Source organism: Uloborus diversus, chromosome 10 (assembly GCF_026930045.1).
Source record: "Uloborus diversus isolate 005 chromosome 10, Udiv.v.3.1, whole genome shotgun sequence".
NCBI classification, from domain to species: domain Eukaryota; kingdom Metazoa; phylum Arthropoda; class Arachnida; order Araneae; family Uloboridae; genus Uloborus; species Uloborus diversus.
Window position 1 is genome coordinate 103,193,464 of NC_072740.1, and position 22,938 is coordinate 103,216,401.

General features: G+C 32.2%; 1 protein-coding gene across 1 annotated transcript in view; it reads left to right on the top strand.

Moving 5' to 3' along the window:
• The window catches only part of LOC129230976 (ADAM 17-like protease), a 53,010-nt gene that overhangs the window by 11,781 nt on the left and 18,291 nt on the right, over positions 1 to 22,938 (top strand). The window contains exons 3-13 of the mRNA XM_054865215.1: positions 4,344 to 4,477; positions 4,736 to 4,928; positions 9,439 to 9,655; positions 9,739 to 9,933; positions 11,576 to 11,714; positions 11,863 to 11,973; positions 13,877 to 13,882; positions 14,796 to 14,914; positions 14,998 to 15,067; positions 17,556 to 17,688; positions 22,180 to 22,280. Coding sequence (XP_054721190.1) covers positions 4,344 to 4,477; positions 4,736 to 4,928; positions 9,439 to 9,655; positions 9,739 to 9,933; positions 11,576 to 11,714; positions 11,863 to 11,973; positions 13,877 to 13,882; positions 14,796 to 14,914; positions 14,998 to 15,067; positions 17,556 to 17,688; positions 22,180 to 22,280 — 1,418 coding nt within the window. The remainder of the gene's footprint in view (positions 1 to 4,343; positions 4,478 to 4,735; positions 4,929 to 9,438; positions 9,656 to 9,738; positions 9,934 to 11,575; positions 11,715 to 11,862; positions 11,974 to 13,876; positions 13,883 to 14,795; positions 14,915 to 14,997; positions 15,068 to 17,555; positions 17,689 to 22,179; positions 22,281 to 22,938) is intronic.

Consider the following 22,938-nt stretch of genomic DNA (forward strand, 5'->3'; position numbering starts at 1 on the left):
AGTTTTCATCGTCAACTAGTTTTCCAAATTCAGTGCTCTTTAATTAGTCATTTGGTTGAAAGCTGTGATGTTTCTGGAAATATATCTCATTTCCGCAGAAATAAATAGCAACAGTCCAATTTAAAAAAAAACTTATATAAAATGATTTTTATTTTTGGCACCCAATTGGTGCAAAATGTCAAACTTTTTCTCGTACAACGCGTGAAGTACTTGCAGAAAAATTTTGGTCAAATGATTTTATGTTGCAAAACATGGTAAAGTATTTTTTTTTGGGGGGGGGGGGGGCATACAACACTGGCTGTTTTAAAAAATACCATCAATTCAGCTTCTAGACCACAGAAATTGAAAATATTTGGAATAAATCTTCCTTAATCTTGTAAAGAGATGCAGGAAAACTTTTTTTGTAAGAATATTTCAAATTTCCTGGGCTTCAGTAGTTCAAAGAAAATGGCCCGTTAAAAATAGAATAAAAATATTATTAGTTTTTTTTAAAAATTATGTGACCTTATAATAATGCAAACTTTACAACTTGTTGCATAATTAGCAAGGAAAAAATGTTAAGAACTAAATGTTGTAAATAGCGTTTTATCATGCAGTTGAAATCAGGCGACATCAGACACAAAACGACCAGATTTGCTTTTTTGACCAATGAATAGAATGGTTGAACACTCCAGCAGCTTAGGAATTGGATTGTCTGAAAGCACTCAGAACTTGCACAGAGACTTACAGAACAGATTTGCTAATTTTTTAGCATCTCTGTAGCATTCTTTTTACTCAAAAGATGGCAGCTTAAGAATCAAATGATATTGGAAAAGTGATTGTTTTTCAAATATTTTCGGGGGTGAAAGTAAAACACCATAAATTGTTCGAGATAAACAAGGCTTACTTTTCTTCGTGATCATTGGTGCATCTATTAATGACTGGATGCCTCATCAATGCTTGTTTCTTAGTTTTTTTCGTCTTTCTTTTTAAAAAAATGTTTGACTTCATGTCAGTGTTATTTACAAAATCAGCATTTTGTTTTCAGGAATTGTTGAACTTTTTGCCAAGCAAGCATAGCAAATAGGTTTTCTGTTGTTACATTAAGAGAAGATAATACAGTGAAACTTCTGGAGCGACTAGTCTTGGTTCCTGAAAGTCGAAGTAGTGATCTTTAACGTAGGCTGGTGGTTCTTAAAGGTTGTTCTTGAACATGCAAAAAGCATTTAATATCAGCAATAAAAATCATGTAGAATCATTTGTATTCTGCTCACAGTATATTAAGAACATTATGATTAGAATATATATTTAAATCGAGAAATTTTTTTTTCTTATTTTTAATACAAAATATATTTCTTGCATTAACTTTCCATTTAGAAACTAATTTGCTTTAGAAAATGAGAAAAGTTATGCCTTCATAAGACTCTTTTTTTTCTGCGGCAATTTTTTTTCCTAGTAACAAAAATTAATTATTAATTTTCTTATCATTGGCGCAATCTGAGTGCAACACGAGCCTATCTATTTCTTAACTGTTCAAATGAGCTAAAAATAGATTCCCACCCCTCAAATGATCTAGAAATGCCCCGTTCAATTTGTAAGCAACCAATAAATATTGAGATACAACCTTTAAGAAAATTACTGTTTGTATCTTAAAATTGATGTGTATGCAAGCTAAATGTCCTAGGACTTTTCTTTTGCTCTATCTCCTTTTGTTTTCTCTATGGAAAATTCTTCCATTTGTTGGTGCTAAGTTTGCAATTTGACAGTTTGTGGGAGGTTTCGATGGTATCTTCTAAAGCAGGGCTTCCGCGGGCCTCTTAAAGGTCCGTCGAGCCTTAGCAGAGGGTCCGCCACAAACTTCAAAAAAAAACATAATAAAAATTTAACACCTTAAATGATATTAAAATAATGCTCTTATATCTGAAAACCATAATTTTCACCTTCGAAGTGCAGAATTATCCTTTAAATACTACTTCCTGACATCTCAAGATTTCCCAGAACACATTGGAAACACGTTTGGAACACTTTATTTCACAGAAAGTGTTCCAGTTGCCTGAATGTGCACTAAAATCTGTTCCAAATTAGCTCCATTTAAAAAAAAAAATATTGACATGTGTTTTAAATTTAATCCGAATGTGATACACTCGGGATATTTGTTGAACTTAAGATTGGGAGCACATTTGAAAACAGATTGGGAACTCATTTAGGCACACTTATGAAATCATTGCTTTCTTTCATGCAAATATAATTTCAGCATCTTTCTTAAATTACCAATCAATCGAATCTCTTAATATGATACTACCTGAAATTTTGTTGCAATGAATCGCTGTCGTTTGGTGTCGAAAAGGGTGGCCTTCAATTGTCGAAGACCGTCCATTGCTGGTGGCAATTGACTATTGCCCTAGGATACTGCTGTAAGATTAATAACAAAAACTACTGGTAAAATCAAAGGGGTGGTCCAAATATACTGTAAAAATTGGCCTGAAAACTGTTACTAAGTGTTCTGTAAAATAAGACTTGTGTCAGTGTTCAAAAAATGTTCTCAAATGCACTCTTAAAAGTGTAAAAATGTTTGCTGAACCAAATGAGTGTTCTGAGAAGTGTCCGCAGAAATGTTTTGAAAACTTCCAAAACATGCTTCGAAGTGTTCTAAAAAAGGGAGCAAGTCTCCAAATTCAAAAATTCTTCAAAACCTGCTCAAAAAGTGTCTGAGGATTACTCTACCAAACTAAATACCGAAGCTGTCTAGATTCTGAACCTGATATTTGACTCCAGCAGTCAAAAATTAAACCCAATACAGTAAAATTTGGCCAGCTAAACCAACCTCACTCTTTCCATTAATTCAATGTTTCATTTTGAATTTTCATTGTTTCATTACCAATTGAATTCTGTCTGATCAATTTTGATTTTTGTACTTCAGAATTTGTAAATAAAGTTGGACCTAGTAACCACAAATGAAGTCACGCTTTGAGGGGGGGGACGAGTTTGGAAAACTGTTTTAGTTTGTGACAAGGGAAAGGAGGGGGTAATAAGAAAAGGGACATCCCACATATAATTATAGCAAAATGCTTATGAAAAAAGCGTGACATGTAACAAGAGGAGAGGGTATGATGAAGTATCACTTTTGGACACAGTAGGGGAGAGGGGGGGGGGGTCATGCATGTGGAAAAAAGTGTGACATCATTTAAGGGTGCCCCCCAAGAAATTACTTGATGAACTTTATGTTTGTTTGCTCAAAAATTACCAATGCAAGGTATGAGAACTGGCAGTTTGCTTTGGATTGTAGTTTCCATAAAACAAAATATTCTCGAAACCTTGAAAATTGCTTTTGGGGGTGGTGGGTCTGCACAAAATATTTGTCTACGAAAGATATTCGTTGGCTATAAAGTTTGGGAAGCCCTGTTTTATAGGATTTTTTGACATTGAGTAGATACTGTGAAAAAACAGTCCCCTAGAAAATTGATCATTAATGGAAATGGTAACTACCTAGGGATGGTCACTCATTAAAGTTTTACCTGTATTTTTTTTTTTTTTTTTTTTTTTTGGTCAAGAGAGGGAGAATAGTTCTTTTATTCATATCAAAGTTAAAAAAAAAAAAAACTTGATGAACTTTGTGTTTGGTCAAAAATTACCAATGGCAAGGTAGGGGAACTGGCAGTTTGGTTTGGATTGTAATTTCCATAAAACAAAGCATTCTTTGAAAATTGCAATCAGACTTTTAAAGTAAATGAAATACTTGGCAGGGATGAAAGGTGCCAAACCGCCATACCCTTCCCCCCTCCGCATGGCACTGAATTCTGAAAAAAGTGGACGTAGGATTTTAGCTGAAAAAGTACAGAAGTAGGTGAACCAAAACTTATGAAAAGTTGATGGTTGAAATTCTCTAAGACATGAGCATATCACACCAGTTTCTACTTTTTAATCCAAGTCTGTAAATAATGCAAAAAAAACTTAAAATATAATTTTCAGTTTCCGTCTTTAAAAAAATAATGAAAATATTCTTGGTGTTTAACAAGTGCCCTTAGTGTGTTGTTTAGAAGTTTCTTAAAAAGTCAAAGCTACTTGTCAAATCGTAGTTGAAAGTCTCTGTGCCAAGTGATCACTATATTTTGTGTGATTTCAAATTTATTAGAATGAAATATTTTCTGGAAAAAGAAATATTTGGAATATTTTGTACCAAAAGTGGAATTCTGAAGGTTTTGATAAAAGTATTTTATAAAAGATTTTTAAAAACATTCTTACTGCTCTAATTTATGATATTACTCCAAAGAGAACCTGCTACTTGGTTTTGGATAAAGATAAGCTTTTTTTCTCTTATCAGCTTTTATCTTTCAAAACAATATTAATTTAAATTTTTGTTTCAGACAATTTCGCCTGATTCTTAATCCTACGCAAGGCCTACTATCATCACAATTCAAAGCATTTACGATTGACCGAAATGGTCACAAGAAGTCACTTTGGGTAGATAAAGATGCATTCTTTGAAGGAAGAGTATTTGGTAAGTTTTTACCCCTTGCGCTTGTATTAAGTATAGAAATTAATTTAGTAACCCTATAGTAGGTGAGTAACCTATCTCTAATATCTGGAGGTAACTTAAAATCAAATATAACAAAAATGTATGGAAAATGTTAGAATAAACCTTCATTCAGCTGCAGATTAGGAATGAATGTTGTTTTTGGTTTAAAATAAACATTTTTGATTATTAAAAGTACAAGGGAGAAAACTGAGACTCTCTTATTAAGTTTATCTTTTGCAGGTGAAACTGGTACTCGTGTCAGTGCTCATATTGATGATGGAGTTCTCACGGCAGCAATTAAAACTTCTGAGGACACATACATTATTGAACCATCTTGGAGACATATTCCCGATGAAGATTACTCAAGTATGATAGTTTATAGAGGTTCTGATGTCAAGTACAGTTGGGAGTCAGCACCAGATAAAAAGAAACTGTAAGTATTTCTTTAATTTTATATTCTTGTTCTTACTCTTTTCAAGAGGGTTTATGACTATGGGTTTGTCACATCCTATTGGTTATTTTTATTATTCAAAACTATAATTTAATGTAATTTGATGAAATATATTAGAAGCTATATATGAGTAAATTTTTGTGTGGTTATCTGCATGAGAAGTAGTAGAAGGGAAAACATTGCATTATTCCTTTTTGTAAGTGATATTTACTTGATGATCTGCAGACACCTTCCCCCCCCCACACACACACACACACACTCACGCCTTTTATGTGTCTTTCCTAGAGATGTAAAATTTTCGGAAAATTTGAAGTGGTGAACAAATACTGTGTTTTCCCGGGGGGGGGGGGGGGGGTTCTAGAAACTTTGGAAAAAATGGAAAAATTATTTTTTTTTTATAAATAAAAATAGGGTTATGTAATGGTATTGTTTTTCTTGGAACATATAAAGGGTTAAGTATTAAAAAAATATATGCAATCCACACATCTTCTTTTTCTGCTTGACAGAAATACATGTACAGGTAAGTTTAATTAGAAAAAAAAACAGCTCTTTTCCTTTAAAACTGCAAACTTTTGTGGTCAAACACCAGAAATAAGTCAAATCATCGTTCAACCAATAATATTGGGTAAAGTGTGTCCAATCATAACAATTACATGTTCTGTTTCAAATAGCTTTTGCGTAATGGTTTTTAAAGCTGAACCAAAATTTAAACTGGAGCTTCAATTAACTATACGGCCGTGCTAAGCACAGTAGTAAAAGTAGTCATACCAGCCCTTTTCAACAAAAATGAGTTATTGTAACCAAGTTGTTCTCTGTTTCGTATTTTAATTAATAAATAAAATATTTTAGGGTCACTTGATCGATAAATATTTTTTTAAATTCTGAAAAAAAAAAGACATCTGAATCAAATATATGGAGGAGCCGAACTTTAAAAGGCAATATCTCAGTTTGAGCTCAACTGTGGATTCCACTTGTGTGCTCAGCACGACAGTTATACATTTGGTTCGCACAGTTCGCAGAAACATAGTTCTGTGTTTAAAGTTATGTTTGTTTCATGAAAAAGGAAAATAAATTCTTCACTAAGGATATTGGCTGTGCTAAAGAAGGTCCAGTATGTAGAAGTATCATTAGCAAACCAAGACCTTGATTTTTCTTAAAACTTGCTGGAAATGCAATTTTTTAAAGTCTTGATGGAAAATTCATTGATGAACAAAGCTCATCTTATAATCATTCACCAAAACACACATATTTTGGTGCTTTGAGGAACCCCTTTTTAATGCAAGTGGATGAGACTTTCCATGAGCTCACATCTTTTTGCATTGAAAAAATGGGTTCATTGTAACCCCAAAACACATTTGTAATATTTTCTGTTATCTTGCACTTTCAATGCTGTTTTTTTTTTTTTTTAATTTCTTGCTGATTGAATCTGTTTGTAGTATCGGGCAAAATTTATATTTTTTCATCTTGAATAAAAAATGTAAATTTAAACAAGCAGTTATAAGTAAAGCTTTTAAAAAATTTTTTAAAAAAATTAAAGGTTGGCGATGCATCACGATGTAGAAATTCCTACATCGGCCACCCCTAATAGATATAAATATAATCTCACCCTTAATGGTTCCCCTAATTGATATTATCCACTATAATATTAAAATCTGTTCGCGTCTGTCTGTCTGTCTGTCTGAAGATCTATCTTCCCGAGAACCGCTGCAAATCGGGAGTCAAACGAGATACCGATCAATTCGAAATTTCCCAAAGAAAACAATAGGACCAATCTCGTAATTGTGCGACTTTAATTAGCGGAGATATTAATTAAAACGTTAATTAACATAACGTTATTCGGGAATTTTATTTCTTTCCTGTTGCCATTTTGAATTTGCGTGAGCAAGTAAAATTCTAATAATTGTTTTGAAAGAGATTTTTTTGGCTGCTGTCCAAATCTTAAAACAACGTTTCCATCTAGAATTTCATTTTAAATTAGTTTAAAATTGGTTGCTCTATTCGGACAAAGTTTTTATTTTATCGTCTGCCTTTTTTTTTATTTTTTACATTCAACGTTCTTAACTTTTTTCATTATATGAAAGTTGTTTCTTTAGCTATGTTTATTGATTGTAGTGTAAGTTTATCATTCACCGGCCTCATATTTTGGTACATTTAGGATGTGCGACTAATTATGTTCATTTTGTTGGACTTTTTCCCGTCACATCTGTGAGTTTTCGAATTGTAATAACTCTCTTTTTCCTTCCTGTTTCTATTTTTGAAATATAGTTTGTATTGTTAAAAGAACATGTTAAATTAAGATTGTTTGGATTTCTTTACGTGAAACAGAGTTGAATAAATATATTGTTTTTAAGGATTTTAACTAAAGCTTAATTCGAATCTGATGACTTGGTATTAGATTAATGCTGATTGGTATTTATTAAGTCTTGGTGCTTTAGTTTCACGTAAGCAACCAAAAAGTATGTGTCATTTTATGTAAAAAGCTGATCGTAATTGTACATACAAACGTTTCAGGTATAGTCTATCAGATTTAATTCAGTTCAAAGTGAGCACAGATTATAATTGATAATGCATATATTTTCATCTTTTGTGCTAATTGAAAATACTCATAACTTGCATTATTGATAACTATGATTAACGTTAAAGAGATTTTTGCCAAAAATATGCTCTACTGGTGTTTTGCAAACCTTGCATTACGCGTATTTATTTACTCCTTAGCGCTTTAGAAACTGATGTCAGAGTAATACAAAAACATCAATTGGACATCTCTTTCATTTTTCAAGTAGCCCGTGCAACGCCGGGCACGCAGCTAGTTTAGATAATTTTGTGAAAATTTTTATTTCTTTGCGCAAAAAATATTTAATGATTTTCGATCTATATGCAAATTATATTATCATACAACTTCTTTCATTATCAAAGTTAGACAGTATTTTAACATACAAGGAAGTGGTGGGGAAGAAGAGATATCAACAGAATTTAAGTATGAAAAGTTTCTTAATTTTATCATTTTTCTGAAAATTAAAATTTAAAGTTCCTGAAAAAATGAAAAAAAAATCATTTTTTAATTTTTCCGGACCAAAATTGAAATAAACCCCTTCGGGAAAAAAACGTTTTTTTATTCCCAAAATTTTCCGTTTTTTTTCCATTGTTTTCATTTCTAGTCTTTCCACAAGAAAATAATTTTAGATGAATGAGTCATTTCACAACAACTGACCTGATTTTTCAAATCGTCCCCACCCAACCATCTCCAAATTGGATGAAATTTTATAGAGTTGCAGGGATATGTGCCTTTTTGAAACTAATCTGTGCAAATTTTCAGCTTCTATGATCCAAATCCTGGGAATCTAAGATCTCCCAAAAATGCTCTAAAGTGGTGGATCTGCTTTATGAAAGGATTTGTCTTGTTTAGGCTATGGTTGCAGAAAATTTTATCACACTGGAAGAGTGAAGTTTTAAGATCCCAAAGTATTTTTAAATGTTAATACGTTCTATTATTTTTGTGAGTTTGAGATCATTAGTTTATGTGTAGCACGCATATAAACTAAGTGTCATGGGGAATTTTTTTGCTGCATTTTAGGATGTTGTAAGTTCTGAACAAAAATAATTTAAAATCTTTTACTGCAAAATTCTACTGTTTAAATACCTTTTTTAAATGCGTTGCTGAGCAAAAATATTGATTTTGTAGAAGATAAAAGGCATTCAAATTTACCATGAAGAAGGAAGAGTTTATGACATCCTGAAATCTAGGGAAAAAATTTCCGTGCTGTGCTTTATCAAGAGTTTGCACATAAAAACTAATGCGCTCAATTTCACAAAAACACTAGAATGTACTGACAACCAAAAGTACTTTCTGCTCTCAAAATATCAGGCTTCCACTGTCATAAAATTTTCTGTAACCTTAGCCAAAATGTGGCAATTTGTTCAATAAAGCTGATTTGCTGTTTTGGAACACTGTTCTGTGTGGGAGATCTGAACCTGGAGGTGATAAGTTCTTGAGAAACGATGATTATTTAAAAGACAGAACAATAAATATAAAAAGCCTCAGAATATGAAAATTGAAAAAGTATGCAAAGCCGATTGTTAAGGGTTCAGGTAAGAAATCATATGGTAAAAAGGAAATGGAAGTTCTAGAGAAATGAAGTTTAAATTCATCTCATTGAAGAATTTTGAAATGGCAAAAATTTGAATTTAAAAAAATGTCAGTGTTTTTTTTCTCAGAAACCAAAAATAAATCATAAAAAATGTACTTCTGATTTTGAAAAGTATTTAAATAATTTTAGTTAAGTATACGTATCAGTTTCTTTTGGAAAGGAAACAAAAAAAAACTTAAAATAGGTACTTCTATTTATTTATGTGTATTTTTTAAAGAATAAGACTGAGGGGAGTGGACACCCAGTTGAATGTTGAAATAATGACATAATTTTTTGCTTAGCATAATTTTGTAGTTACATGCTATAAAATTTATTTCCACTGTTATGTTTTTTTTTTTTTCTAGAACCGAGTTCTGCACTTATGTCAGAGAAGATGGAAATGCAACTGTGGATATGGAAGAAGGAATTGTGATTGATGAAAGAGTGATCAGCAAAAGACAAGCTATTGATCCGTATAATTGGGAACCAGTTCAAACTCGATGTTCATTGTTACTGGTTGCTGACTTCAGATTTTATACAAATATGGGTGGCAGTAACTTAAAAGGAACTATTAATTTTCTGGTAAATAATTTATCTTATTAGTACTACATAAAAATAATGAAGTTACTGTTTCAAATTTTATGACTTGTTTACTTTCATCTTAGATCTCCTTAATTGACCGTGTTAATAAAATATTCTTGGAAACTGAATGGAAAGATAGTGAACGACAGTCTGGTTTTAGTGGTATGGGATTTGTGATTCAGGAAGTCATGGTGCATACAGAGCCAACACCTGTGAGTCGAGGTGAAACCCATTACAATATGGCTGGAGCATCATGGAATGTTAGAGATTTATTAGAAGTAGGATTTACGAATATTTTTATTATTTGCTTTTTTTAATTAAAAATCAATGCATATTTTTTCCGGCATCTTTTTTTTTTTTTTTTTTTGTTGACTTAACAGATTTTAAATTTGAATTAATAGTTTTTGAAACAATTTCTCCTTTTTTCTATTTCAGTTTTGCTTTAATTACAAATAGTTTTATCGCAACTATTATTTTTCCAAGACATTTTTTATGTGTTTCTCCTACTGGGCATTGAAATTTAAACCAATGTTTTGAGATATAAATTAAAAAATGTTATGTATTATATTCTCTCTTTGTGTTGATTGAACATAATCTTAAATGATACTGAACCTTTTAAAGTTTTTTTTTTTAATTGGTGCCAATTTTTTTAGATTTTTAAATACTTTTTAAATTTTTTCTTAATTAAAATATATACAGGGTGCTCCATTTTAACTTGTAAGACCTCTATTTTCGCAACCGTTAGTCCTAAATGCATACTTCCAACTGCAAAAATGTTCAAAATCAGATGCAGAGTTAAGATATTAAAAGTTTGAAGCCAAAATAAAAATGAGTCAAAAAATAAAAATAATAACTTTTTATACGGGCCCTAGGTACCCTAACCTATGTTTGGGGAAATAATCTCCATTAAAAGATTTTTCTAACACAAAAAATTTGACATTTGTGTGACCAGAACTCCAAAAGATATTAGAGTTTAAAGTTTTAAGGGACCTATAGAAGATGAGATAGGAACTTATCGCCCTTTCAGAAGAATGATAGGTTGTCGGACGAAAAAAGCTAAGTATTTATGTTTTTCATTGCTATTCAAAAATAAATGCAAATGTTATGCCATGATATGCAAAAACACTACAAAGCCTCGATCAATTTAAAAAACCATACTCATGCACAAATATAATTTTAAACCTTTATAAAGTTCTATATTTTCCTCCGAAAGATGTTATTGACGGCGAGTGTTAAGTGGTGTTAGTCATAAAACGCTGTGTTTCATATCTTGTACTAATGTCCAACTTTTTGTATTGGAATTATTTTTCAATGGAGATTATTCCTCTGGACCTAGGGCCCGTATAAAAAGTTAAACTTTGTATTTTTTGTCTCATTTTTATTTTTGCTTTAAACTTTCAATATCTTAACCCTGCATCTGATTTTGAACATTTTTGGGATTGGAAGTATGCATCTAGACTAACGGTTGCAAAACAAAGATCTTGCAGGTTAAAATGGAACACACTGTATATATACAATTGGCTCTCTGTTTAATGACACTCTATTTAATGACTTTCTCTGTTTAACGACGGCTTTTCACGGTCCCAGATGGTCCACTATAGTGTTAAAAGCATTCTATTTAAGGATGATTTCTACTTAAGGACGATTTTTGTTGGTCCCTTGAAAGTCGTTAAACAGAGAGCCAACTGTATATGTGTGTGTGTATTTTAAAAATGAACATCAAAAACTGCTGAAAGGTTAATTTAAGAAGTATTTTTGAATTAAACCGTAGCTCATTATGAAAGATGAGCTTTCACTTTCACCTTTTATATATCTTCCCATTGCATATTGTGCAACTTATAACTAAATTTCTGTATTTTTTATGAATGGCTAAATTTGAAGCGTTATGCTCTCATTCTTATAGCTCAATGTATTTTATAGGTTTTCTCTCGCAATTTGAATCATCGTTGGTTTTGTCTTGCTCACTTGTTTACAGACCAAAAATTTGATGGCGGAATTTTAGGCCTAGCTTATGTAGGTTCACCTCGTAGGAACTCTGTAGGTGGCATATGTAGTCCAGGTATTTTAGCCAAGTATTTCCTTAAAAATAGTTTTTTAAAAACTTTCTATTGAAAGTGCAATTGCCTATCATTCCTCTAAAGTAAATACAGTTTATTTACTTTTTATATTTTGATAAAGTCATGGAATAATGAAATATTTACTTTTAGGGTATGTCAAAAATGGTTACACTCTTTACTTGAATTCTGGATTGAGTACTTCTAGGAATCATTATGGGCAGAGAGTTATTACAAGAGAAGCTGATTTAGTCACTGCTCATGGTGAATATATGTTTAATGTTAACTTGTGACTTGTAATCACTAAATTTTTTACCTTTTTTTTTTTTTTTTTTTCATAAAGCATAGAAATTGTTACTTCAGTTTATATATTTTTAAATCTCATGTAATAGCTTGAATCACTTGACACCTTAAGCGGTTCCTTGTGCGTTTATCTATAGTCAACTTCCTCTAATCTGCAGTGATTTGGACCAAACCTTTTGCAAATTATGCGGAATGCTTTTGCTTGCTCTTATTATTTCAGTAATTTTTTTCTAAGTAAGCATTACTTTAAAAAGGAAGTTTCTGACAGTGAAAATAACCTTAAATATATAGCTCATAGTGTAAAAACACAATAATAGTGTCTTTGTTCATTAGTTTTAAACAAATTTTTCTTGAAAATAATTTTAAGAAAAAAAAGTGTTAAAAGCATGTACTGAAATTTTAAAATATATTTTTTTATCAGAGGCTCTTAGCAGTGCAAGGCTGATGTTCCAGTTAGGTGGTCAGCCGAAAATGACCCCCCCCCCCCCCAGTGTTTAGTTCCCAAGCATACTTGATACTCATTTTATCAACCCACTGAAGGGATGAAAGGCCGTGTTGACCGTTCCCAACTCATTAATGAAACCCAGATCTACAGCGTGGAAGAGCAAAGTGCTACCACCAAGCCACCAAACTTCTCATTTACCTTAAAGCTAAAGGAATATTCTTGACTTACATCTCTAATATATACATACAGACACACCCAGTTATATTTAATCAAGCTCTGTTATGAAGGTAACTTGTGGAACTGAACAAAAGTGACCTTATAAGCTGAATGATTATAGGAAAATGTTTACTACTAGATAAATACTATCTTTTTTTTTAAGTTTAATGTTTAAGCATGTGAAAACCATAAAATTGTCAAAAGCATTATTTTTTCTTATTTGATTGTGCTTACTAAAATAATGAACTACAAAAATGTATGAAATAAAAATTGAATTATGATGCTTATAAAACTGCTGAAGATATATTTCATCATTTAATGTACCCATTTATGAAGGGTTGTCTTTGCTTCAGTTTGGGTGTTAACACTATTCAGTCTTGATCATCATCAGTTTTAATATATTCATATTTCTAAAGTTATTATAGATTTCATCTTTGTAACCTTAATTTTAGACACCATTGTCTACATTGTATGTATTTTTGAAGTGCTTGAACTTCATATTTAGTTTTATTTGATTTTACATCATACGCCAGCTCTGGATCTTCCATCCTGAACCATTGCAAAACTTCAAACTGCCGCCCTTACATATGTTCCGTCAATTTTTTGTATTGAGTTTGAACAAGAAAACCCCCACAGAACTAAGGTAAAGTTACCTTCCAGAGCAAGGACACGGCTTGCTTCCCAGTAGATCTGGCACTGCATAGATAGTTGTGCAATAGCCCTAGCTCCTCTAAACAAATACGTTTTGTGAAATCATTTAATAAAATAAAATCCCTAGTATGTTTAGGTTTGGAATTTATGCAATTATGGGAAAGATATTATACAAATGTTATGAAAATATTAATGCTTTCTCCTCATATACACTATAAAACATGAAAAAACCTTTTTCAAAAAGTTACTTATCAAAAATCTGGGACCTAAAATGCATAACTTTTGATGACGCAGCAGAAGTATATCAGATTTTAAGGCCATATTGTTTTCCCAGAATGTGAATTCAAAAAAAAAAAAAAAATCTTGTTTTGTCACAAGAACATTGTGTACTAATTTATCACTTGAATTAAGCAGTGTTTGTGTTATGAAATATAAATAAATTTTAAAATTTTGTCACTTTGTTAAACATGGAGCAGTTTTCTTGTTTAAGAAAATTTTTCTTTTAGGATTCTTGACACTTTTTTCTTTTTTACATGCATCTGGCATTTAAAGAATTTGGTAAGTAATTGTATTAACTTTTAGAACTTTTTATAATTTTTCATATTCATAAGTAAAATATATAAACTTCAGCTTTTGTACGTTCTGTTTCATACAATTTATTGTTTCATGCATGCATATAAATAACTTGTTCATATGTATCCCAAAAAATGCATTATTTTGCTATAAAATTTTGCAACATTTAATTTTGATATAAGTTGTGGTAAGCACTCAACTTTTTGGTTTATACCTAATTTAAACTGTTGACTCTTACCACTTAAGTATAAATTTGGGTTGTGCTATAAATTATTACAAAAACGTTGAAAAAAGTAATTATCTGGGCAAATGAATTCATATAAGAAAGCTTTCAAATGAGTTGACAAAGAAGAAACAAAGTAAGTTCGAGATGCTGATGCTTTTATATACATCTTGAAGTGCACTTGGGATTTGAATTACTTTAAAGCAAATGAATAGATTCAATCCTATGTTTTTAAGACATTAATTGTGCTACATTAGTTTCCTCATTGCTGTGAGCAAAGGGGTCAGAGTTTATACAGCAAACTTGTTAGAATAGTTTTGTAAGCCTCTCTGGGTTAGTGAATGTCAGCAAAATGGGGCAGCATTCACTAGTATTCTGTACATCCATGAAAAAATCTGTATAAATTATTTTTCTCATTGAAGTGATGTTTAGATAACAATTACAGACTAATGATGTGTCACAAATATTTACTTATAATGGGATATATATATATATATATATATATATATATATATATATATATATATATGTGTGTGTGTGTGTGTGTGTGTGTGTGTGTGTGTGTGTGTTTTTGTATTAAGAAATAATGCTTGTAATTAAAAATGCATTTTTTTTCCTTGACACTGAAGATCCTATGTCTAAGGGGGAGAATATTAAAAAGAAAAAAAATTGCAGGTCATAATTGGGGAAGTGAACATGATCCGGATTTAGCAGAATGTTCTCCAGATGGCCGCCATGGAGGATCGTTTTTAATGTACACTTATTCAGTTAGTGGCTATGATCCAAACAACAAAGTATGTCTTGTATATGGCGTTAATTTTATAGTTGCTTAAAATGTTTAAAGAAACTAATGCCAATATATCTTTACCTTTTACAGAAATTTTCACCTTGTAGCATACGTTCTGTGCGTGCTGTTTTACTTGCCAAAGCAAGTAAATGCTTTTCTAGTAAGTTTTACTTGTTTTTTTGTTTTTTTTACAAATTGAAGTTGAAAAATTTTTTGCATTTTCCCATTTTTATGATGTTACTAATCAACTTCAAAACATCCTGATAACTTACAACTTAACTTTTTAATATTGGTGTTTTTTGTAGAAAATGACACAAAGCTCAAATGTTTATTATCTAATGATATGGTCAGCATACTTTTTTACTGATAACCCAATTTGTGTAGACCCAAAATATAGGTCCCCTTGAACCACAAATAGGTTCATGACCTTATTTAGGCCATTGTATCAAATGATCCCTGAATCAAACGTATAGGTTATGGTAATAAGTGTATTTTTCATTACAGTTGATTAAAGTAACATTAGTACCAAGTTTGTTTTGAATTTGAATCAATTAAAAGGTAGAATTTACTTTTACTGAAATTTTAAATAGTAATAATTTTGTGTTGCAATATGAATTAGTTACCTTGTATGCATTAGGAAGTCTAGATTATGTGGTGAGAGTTTAAAGTTAAGTAAGAGTTTTAATTTAAATGGTTTAAAAGTAAAAGACGTGAACAATTTATGTGCATACTTCATGAAATTCTAACCTGATGTAAAATTTGTTCATGAGAATGCTTCCTTTTTTTTTTACCCTAATTTACTAGGAAAAAAATTTCTTGTTAAAAAAAAAGCTTAGAGTTTTCTATTTTCTGAAGAAAAAAAATCTGCTTTTCAAAGAAATTTCAAAATTTTCCATGAAGATACTTTTTTTTAAACGCTGATCTAAGTCATACAGCAATTTTGCTTCCATAGAAAACTTCATGCAGACTAAGTTAGCCTTTCACATTAATGCCAAACTCCTCTTCACTGCTTTACTTTTTCAAACAACAATCAGCAAAGCTACAAGGATAACAACCCTCTTGTGTTTCCTATGTAGATTATTGGTGAAACGAGAAACAGAATTTTCACTGTTGCAACTATTGATCCTTCCCTTTCTGTTGGATAAATTGAGGTATAAAGTTTTGTGCATTGTGTCCAAGACTCTATGAGAAAAACTGGATATGAAAAATCTCACTTTATGACTGTATTAGGTAACAAAATCATGTGTCCTTTCTCTCCAGGCGTCGGTGGTTAAAGGGGAAAAACCCCATTTATTTCCCCGTGAAGTTAGTGTGGGTAGATAGTCACATTATACTCAATCTGTGACAAACAGGTTGCATGCACCTGCTGAATCCTCTGTATATTTGATCCAAATGTCACCTTTCCAAAAGGTTTTTTTCAATGTTTCCCATCTTCAAAAATTTGTGGTGAAATAAATCACAAAGAGCCACTTGGTAGCAGTAACTCAATTTTGATTTTAAAAAAAAACACAGCTGGTATGACGTTTGTACTTAGCATGACAGTATACCTCAAGAAGTAATACAGAAGTGCATTAAAAATTAGTTCAATTCTATCCCAAGATGTAATTTAGAGCTTGAAATATAAAAACTAATATACAGGTGGGCTTCAGTAGGAGCAGGGGGTTTTGGAGCCAATCACTTTAAGGGGATGTCATAGTCAAACATTTTGCTTATTAAGTGGGACTGCTACATCTCAAGAAGTAATGCAAGTTTTCAAACGAAAATTGATGTATAAATATGTGTGTTAATTAGGCATGACTTACTCAGACAATCCTTTCTGAGGATATTTTTAGCAGTGGACTGCTCTAGGTGGGCAATGTCTTTTAGAATAATGATTTTCAAAAAATGCTATAGGGTTTCTTATAAAATTATTGTTATCATCAGGAATATTTTTGGCACACTTGCTCTGTTACCAATCTAAAACTCATTTTTCATAAAAGAAATTTTCCTTATCTGATTCACAATCTGTCAGGTTCGGTGTATAAAATTAACATTTTAATCTTCACTATCGAAAATAACATATTTTCAGCAATTGTCAATTTTGGTTTTCAGAAACCATTTCTCATCAATATAGTCAAAAATCTTCTTTCCTATTGCAATGCACAATGCACAGCTTTTCACGAGAAAAAAAGTGGCATGTTTAGCAAAGATAAGTAATTTAAAAAGCAAGCACAGCAAGGCAAGAACTTTGTACGAATAAAACTTTTGATATTGACTAGGTAATCTGTTCACACTCATCACGTAGACAAGTAGGAAACTATATTCTGTTTTTAAAAGAAACGGTGTCTTTTTTTCAATACAAGTCAGTACTAATTTTTCTTTTATCAGATCCAGATAGTTTTCGGAATCGGAAAGTCCTTATGTGTCTGATTTTTATTACCATGTTGTTTTCCTTTCATTATATCATATGTGAAATAACTCGTGTAAGTAGAAGTCAATTGGTTCATTGTTATACTGTGTCTGATCATTATTATGCCAGTTTACTATTTTCATTTGGGAGAATAATGTTTTCACGTTATAAAAATGTTTCTTTAAATTTATGCTTTTAAAAACATGCAACTTTTGTTAGATAAATTTAAACTTGAATGACGTTGATATTTCATTTTAAGAACCTGAAGAGTCCTTTTGTGGAAATTCTTTGGTTGAAGAAGGAGAAGAATGTGATGCAGGATTTATTGGAAGTGAAGATAATGACCCTTGTTGTGACAGCACATGTAAGTTAAAGATGGGAGCTATATGCAGGTATGTTTCATTCATTTAATTATAACTGAAGTACCAAAAAACCTCCTTTTCAGTATGAGACCCCAAGTTCAGAATCCCCGAATCCAGAAGACTCGAAACCCGGAACTTTTTCCTGAAATATATATTTTTTTCAATGAACAGAAATTGTTGATTTCTTTTTTTTTTAATTTTCTTAACTGTTTAAAGTTTTTAACGTTCAGCAATTACTTGTTGAAAACATAATACTTTCATTTCAGCTTTTCTTTTTGACATTTTATCAATGTCCTGTGTAAGTAAGTGTTTGGATAACACAGGACTGTAATTCTGCAACAATCTTTTAACATCCACTTACAGATAATGATAATTCTTTTTTTCTTCTCATAAGTACGCAATGCAAAGCCTTTTGAAAAAAAGTACAAAATTATTTTGAGGAAAAATATGATTTATTTATTGTATCGATCAGCGCATTGCATAATAATAAAAAGCAACATCTGCAAACTACACACCTTTGTAAATTATCTTTGACTTTTATTTTAACATGATAAAATAAACTTTCATTCAGATTGACCCAAAAGGAAAAGAAATTTAGCAAAACCAGGAAAAATGTGATAAATACCGCAGGACAAAAGAGTTTTCACTCTTTTTTTCTCAGTTGGAATCCAAAATCCGGAAAATTCCAAAACAGAGCCACACAAAGAGCTGATGGCACCCGGGGTGAAAATTTCCTGGTGCCCCCCCCCCCCCCACCACCACCACCAATACACGCAGAAATCAAGTTACTTATAACATTAGTGCATCATACGTAGGAACAAATCATAATTGAATTTTTTAAATAATTAAGGAACAAAACAATCAGAGAGCTATGGATAATACAAATTGAAATGCAAGCAATGAGTCTATCTCTAATATTTATTATACATTAATACAAAAAAAACTTTTTGAAAAATTGAAATGCTTAAAATCTAAATATTTTTCTTGTAATATATTACCCCACAAGATAAAAAACAAACAATCAAACTGAATTAGTTACTTACATTGATTAACTAAAACCGCAAATAAATAATATGTTGATTATAAACAGAAAATGTATGTATCAAAGTAAATTACATTAAAATTAAATTTTGATTTGGACTCATCCAATGATTCTTTTCAAGAATTTTTTAGTTTTACTTGTACCAATTTAACCAGCTTTCTTGTGTTAAAAACGAAGATGTCATTTTTTTTTTTGCATCAAATTTTTGCAAGTTTCAAGGGAAAGCTCTCCATATACTCAACAACATCGAAAATCCCTTAGATTTGCGTTTTTGTGGCTCTAATTTCGAAAAAAATTACTGGAACGAAAAAAAACAAATTATAGCCTTAAAATTGCCTTTTTAAGACTTGAGTTTCAGAAAACATTCGGACAAGGGTCCCCTCCCCCCATACCCTCATAGCATCTGCAAAGAAAGTCTAAAAATTTGCAATTTTAAAGCTAAAAGTTTCAACATTTTAACTGGATCCCCCTTTATCCCCCCCTTTTTCAATGCCCCCCCCCTAAAACTTTTTTGGTTATGTCACTGCAAGCAGGGGCAGAATTGAGAAGGGGTCTTTTGTTTAATTCTAAACAGTTATAATCTCAGAATTTGTTTCTTGCTTCAATGATACAAAGGAAACTAATGTTTTGGAGACTGGGAGAGAGGAATATTTTCGTGCACTAGGAAAAAATAAATTTAATTGCAATGATTCTCTTTATATGACTGTCCATCTATGATACACAAAATCTATGATACACAAAATGAGAGGGCGCCGCAAGGCGCCCTCTCATTTTGTTGTGCCTGGGGCGATTGCCCCGCTTGTATAACAGATAAAAATATAGATTTTCGTTCTTTTTTCTTTTCTGCAGAATTTGTTTGGGATATTTTTTTATTTTGTTGTTACTTATAAATGCCATACTTAAATGTAAGCTACGTTATTTTTCACTTTCTTAAGTTGTCATGTTTTGAAGATCTGACTGTAGTTCATTAAGCTTTGATAATATTTAACACAGTCAAACCTTGATATCTTAAAACCCTTGATGCATTGAAAAAAAAAAATTCCCCTTGCATTTTACCGAAAATCTCCTGTGTATTTTCCATAGTTAACTTGCCCCCCCCCCCCCCTTTCAAAGCCCTTGATATGTTGAAATTTTTGCGGTCAAAAAATTAAATACTTGATATTGTTACATTGAAACGGGTTTAAATGAATTTCAAATCTAGTAAAATGTTGAAGAACAACTTGTTAGTTGTAATGCAAAAAGGTTCCATAGAACATACATAAATATATTAAGCGTAAGTGTGTAATTGTGAGAGTCACTAGTGTAGTTTTTTCAAAATCTTGACAACTCGAAAACTCAAATCTTTTTTTTCATCTTGAGTGATTTGTGATATCTAGATTGTAATGTATTTCAGTTTGTAACATCTGTTAGTGAATAACTAAGAGATTCAGGAATTCTATCAACTCAAGAACTTTCTTTAAATGTTTTTTTTTTTTAAATCTCAATCCTTTTATTAATTTGATTTTTTTAAAGTAAAAACCTGTGAAAATGGCCAATATAAATTTAATGTGATTCAATATGATTTAAGGGCCATTTCACTGTGTTTTATCCAAATAAAGAGTCCGCAACATGACACTTTTTTTTTACCATCACTATTTAATTTACACTGGTGTGCAAAAATTAAGGACAAAGTCGAAAAATTAGCATATCAGCTGAACGAAGAGGCAGAGCGGACAGAAAGACCAATCAGGAGATTAAGTAAGGTGATATATGGTAGCACATGTGCAGATATGCAGGCAGACGTAATGGGGGAGTGTCTGAGTAGTATAAAGCATGTTGTCGGTGTAAGATCAGTATTTCTGGCAAAGAGATTGCACGCCGTATAGCAGTTAAAATCACACCGAGTTGCTGCCTCAGCAAGAAATGGCGAATAATCAATCTGTTAGACGACATCTGGATGCTTTTACCCGAGGTCGAATCATTGAGAAGTTGGAGGAAGGCCGCAGTGTGACAAGTGTGGCTGCAGAGTTCGGAACTGCTCACAGCATCGTTTCACGACTTTGGAGATAATTTCAAACTACAAGAACAGCTATCCGGGGGTTCAGTAGTGGTCGTCCACGAGGAACCACACCCGCAGATGACGGGTATATTGTCTTACAGGCCAGAAGAAACAGGCGGCAGACAGCGGGAGAAATCGCTAGACACACGACACAGGCGACTGGTCGACCGATATTGCATTTTTCCGTGGCCAGAAGACTGCACGGTGGTGGTCTGTTTGCACAACGCCCTATACGGTGTGTACCTCTAAACGCCTGCCCATCGGAGAAGGAGTTCTCTGTGGTGCCGGGAACACCGGAATTGGAGAGACAATGAATGGGGACGAGTACTCTTTACAGATGAGAGCAGATTCAGTCTGAGTAGCGATTCTCATCGCATACTCATCTGGAGAGAGCGGGGAAGCCGCAATCATCCCTCGAACATCATTGAAAGGGACAGGTATGGAGGTCGCGGTGTTCTCGTTTAGGGAGGGATCATGCTTGGCAGTCGTACAGACCTTCACATCTTCGACGCAGGTTCAGTCAACGGGACCCGTTATTTTAACGAGATTCTTCTTCCATATGTGCATCTTTTTAGAGGCACTATGGGTCCGCAGTTCCTTTTCATGGACGACAATGCACCATGTCATTGCACAGTAGCTGCCGAACAGCTCTTAGAGAGAGGATATTGAATGTATGGATTGGCCGGCACGATCTCCGGATCTCAATCCCATCAAGCATGTATGGGATTTTCTAGGCAGATGCATGGCAGCTCGTACCTTACCACCAGTAACGATTCGGGAGCTTCGATTGGCGCTGCAAGACGAATTGGCAGCAATGCCTCAACAACTCATTGACACCCTCATTCTCAGCATGGGCAAACGCTGTGAAACCTGCCTAGCAGTCAGGGGAGATCATATCCCCTACTAAAGACCGGATGTTTCTTGCTGGACACCCATCACAGGGATGTTTCGGCCTTCAGTCGCATTGCGCTCCATGCTACTTTTTCAATAATGCTTCTTTTTATCCCTCTGATTTCTCTTTTAGTAAGTGTTGCTTACATTACACATGTCCTTACATATTGGGGATCTTACAGTACTAAATGTGTTGATTTGGAAAGCTTTTGTACAAAGTTATATTGAAAAAACCGTCTCGTCCTTAATTTTTGCACACCAGTGTAGTTTGATTAGCACATTGTTATATTTTGAGTTTATATGTTGGTAGGATTAACTCAGAACAAAATTTTGTGCTAATCAAACAGTAAATTAAATGGTTATGCCAAAAAAATGTCATGTTGTTGACTCTATTTTTGGACAAAATACTGTGAAATGGTCCTTAAACATTATTTTCCTTTGTCTCATAAATACATTTGATATTGTTTTCATACAATTACTTAATTCTGAATAAGAATGTGTAGTAGTTTTATATTTATTACCATTTATAAAATGTTCTATGTCTCTCCAGTGATAAAAATGCTCCATGTTGCCGTGGTTGTCAACTGGTTCACAGAGGAATTATTTGCAGAGAATCTCAGCCAAGTGCTTGCAAAAGGGAAGCATATTGCTCATATCCTTTTAAATTTACATGTTATCTTTTTGTTATGTATAGAGTTTTGAGCTGAAACTGCAGCTTTTTTTATTTGTTCTATCTGAAGTAAATTTATGTAACAGTTCCATTTATAGGAAATGGTTAAGCAAGAATTTTAAGCCAATTCATGCTTAGTTCTCTTCAAAAAAAAATTTTCTTTGAAAAAATTGAATTGTTTGCCTCAACTTTTATCTTTTTTACAGTTAGGAAAATAAAATATGAACTCATGATTTTAAATTCTTAAAATGTGGTCTTAAATGAAGTTTACCTCAAAATGTTAACATTTTTTAGTATAAAACTTTTACCATTTCACTGTCTTTTAAAATTAAAAAAAGAGGGGGGGACAAATTTGTATGAAAATTGCTAAAAATAATGCTGCGTAAATTTTGCAAAATTAGTGCCTTTTTTTTAAAAAACATTTAAATACCAAAAGAGCCACTTCTCGAAATTGTTGCAGATTATATTTCTTATGCGCATTAAAACGCTTGTATTTTCAAATTGTTTACACAAAATACATAACCATTTTAAATTATAAATACAATTTTTATAAACACTCAACTTTGTTTTTTAATAGTTTGCGTATTACATCCAGGGATGATTGTGTTCCGGTATTTTACCGGATCTGCGGTATTTTCA